We start from the raw sequence: 1,817 nt of genomic DNA on the forward strand, positions 1-1,817 counted from the left end.
AAGACTGTCCTTTCTCCACTGAATTTACTTTGCTCCTTCGTTAAGATCAGCTGGCTGTGTGCGTGTGGGTCTGTCTGGGACTCTGTCTTGCTCTGGTCACCTTGCTGTCTGTCCCTTCCCCACGTCCGCACTGTCCCGATTCCTGCAGGCCAGCCCTGAGGGCGGACGGTGCTGGTCCTCCGACTGTGTTCCTCACTAGGGTTCTCGCTCTGCTTCGAACGTGCACAGCGCGGCTGAGGACACGGGGCCAGGGTCCCGTGTGTGCTCCGTGTCCCTCCAGCGCCTCCTCCCGCGCTGGTCACGCACTCGCAGCCCGTCTGGAACACCGGGTGATGGGGACCCCGAGGGCTCAGGGTGTGGTTGGGCCAACACTGAAGCGTGGGACGGGGACGGGACAGGTGAGGACGCACCCGCGCGCCCACCGCCCACCACAAGGGTGCCCACGCCCGGCCTGTCCACGCCCCGGCAGTCCCGGATATCACAAAATTTCATCTTAAACCTTCAGTGTGCACCACTGAACCATGAGGCAGCTCTGAAAGCAGCCCCTGTTCCTGTCACACTAAGGGTGCTGCTCAGTGTCACTCGTCCCTGCCCAGGTCACCCTCTGTCCCCACTGAGGGAGGGCCGGCACCCACAGTGGGTGGCGAGGGCGAGACCCCACCCCCACCACACCCACGGACCCCGGGCACACTCGTCACAGCACCGTGTCCTCAGGGCCCCTGCGGCCCCCACCCTGCTCCTGTCCTGCCGGGGCTGGGGCTGCACCCGGGGCCACCAGGCAGCCCGAGTGTCTCATCAGACCCGGTCCCGGGGGTGAGCCGCCGGCTCTCTCTGCGGAGCTCACGGAGCCACAGGTTCGGGTGCTGGTGGCCACGGGCAACCGCTGCCCAGCCACAGCCCCAGACATGCCCACTGGGTCACCGGGGCAGAGGAAGTGCCAGGCGCTGACGGGGCCGGTCAGGGTGCGGCCGGGCACCGGAGATCCCAGGCACCCCGAAGGTGGGACCCCTGGCTGGGCACTGTCTCACGGGGACTCCAAGGTGGGTCCCTGGTTTCCTTCCCTCCTTCACAGGTTAGCTGGGAACCTTCTAGAAGGAGGGGCGCCCCTCGCCTACTGGGTGGCTGTGGAGCACACACAGGGACACGCACAGCTGCCAGCGCCTCCTCCCTAGTCGCCAGCTCAAGACGGGGGGGAACCCGGTGGGGAGAGACACAGAGACTTAGAGACAGAGAGGTATAGAGACAGAGACACAGAGAGAGAGACAGAGATAAAGACAGAGAGAGACAGAGATAGAGACAGAGGGAGACACAGAGACACAGAGTCAGAGATAGAAAAGCAAAGATAGACAGAGACAGAGAGAGACCAAGCAACAGAGACAGAGAGAGATATAGAGACAGAGAGACAGAGACAGAGAGAGACACGGAGACACGTAGCCAGAGATAGAAAAACAAAGATAGAGACAGAGAGAGACCAACAGAGACAGAGACAGAGAGAGACCAAGCAACAGAGACAGACAGAGATATAGAGACAGAGAGACAGAGATAGAGAGAGAGACAGAGAGACAGAGATCAAGCAACAGAGACAGAGAGAGATATATAGAGAGACAGAGATAGAGATAGAGACAGAGAGAGACACGGAGACACATAGCCAGAGATAGAAAAACAAAGATAGACAGAGACAGAGAGAGAGACAGGGAGACAGAGAGAGACACATAGCCAGAGATAGAAAAACAAAGATAGATGGAGACAGAGAGACAGACAGAGACCAAGCAACAGAGACAGAGAGAGATATAGAGACAGAGGGACAGAGATAGAGA

At 59.4% G+C, this 1,817-nt stretch overlaps 1 protein-coding gene across 1 annotated transcript in view; it reads right to left on the reverse strand.

The window, feature by feature from the left end:
* Nucleotides 1-694: 694 nt before the first annotated feature.
* Nucleotides 695-1,817, reverse strand: part of LOC105825940 — a 29,470-nt gene continuing 28,347 nt past the window's right edge. Inside the window, exon 3 of the mRNA XM_012663849.1 lies at nt 695-944. Coding sequence (XP_012519303.1) covers nt 695-944 — 250 coding nt within the window. The remainder of the gene's footprint in view (nt 945-1,817) is intronic.

Source organism: Propithecus coquereli, unplaced genomic scaffold (genome assembly GCF_000956105.1).
Source record: "Propithecus coquereli isolate 6110/MARCELLA unplaced genomic scaffold, Pcoq_1.0 Scaffold836, whole genome shotgun sequence".
Taxonomy (NCBI): domain Eukaryota; kingdom Metazoa; phylum Chordata; class Mammalia; order Primates; family Indriidae; genus Propithecus; species Propithecus coquereli.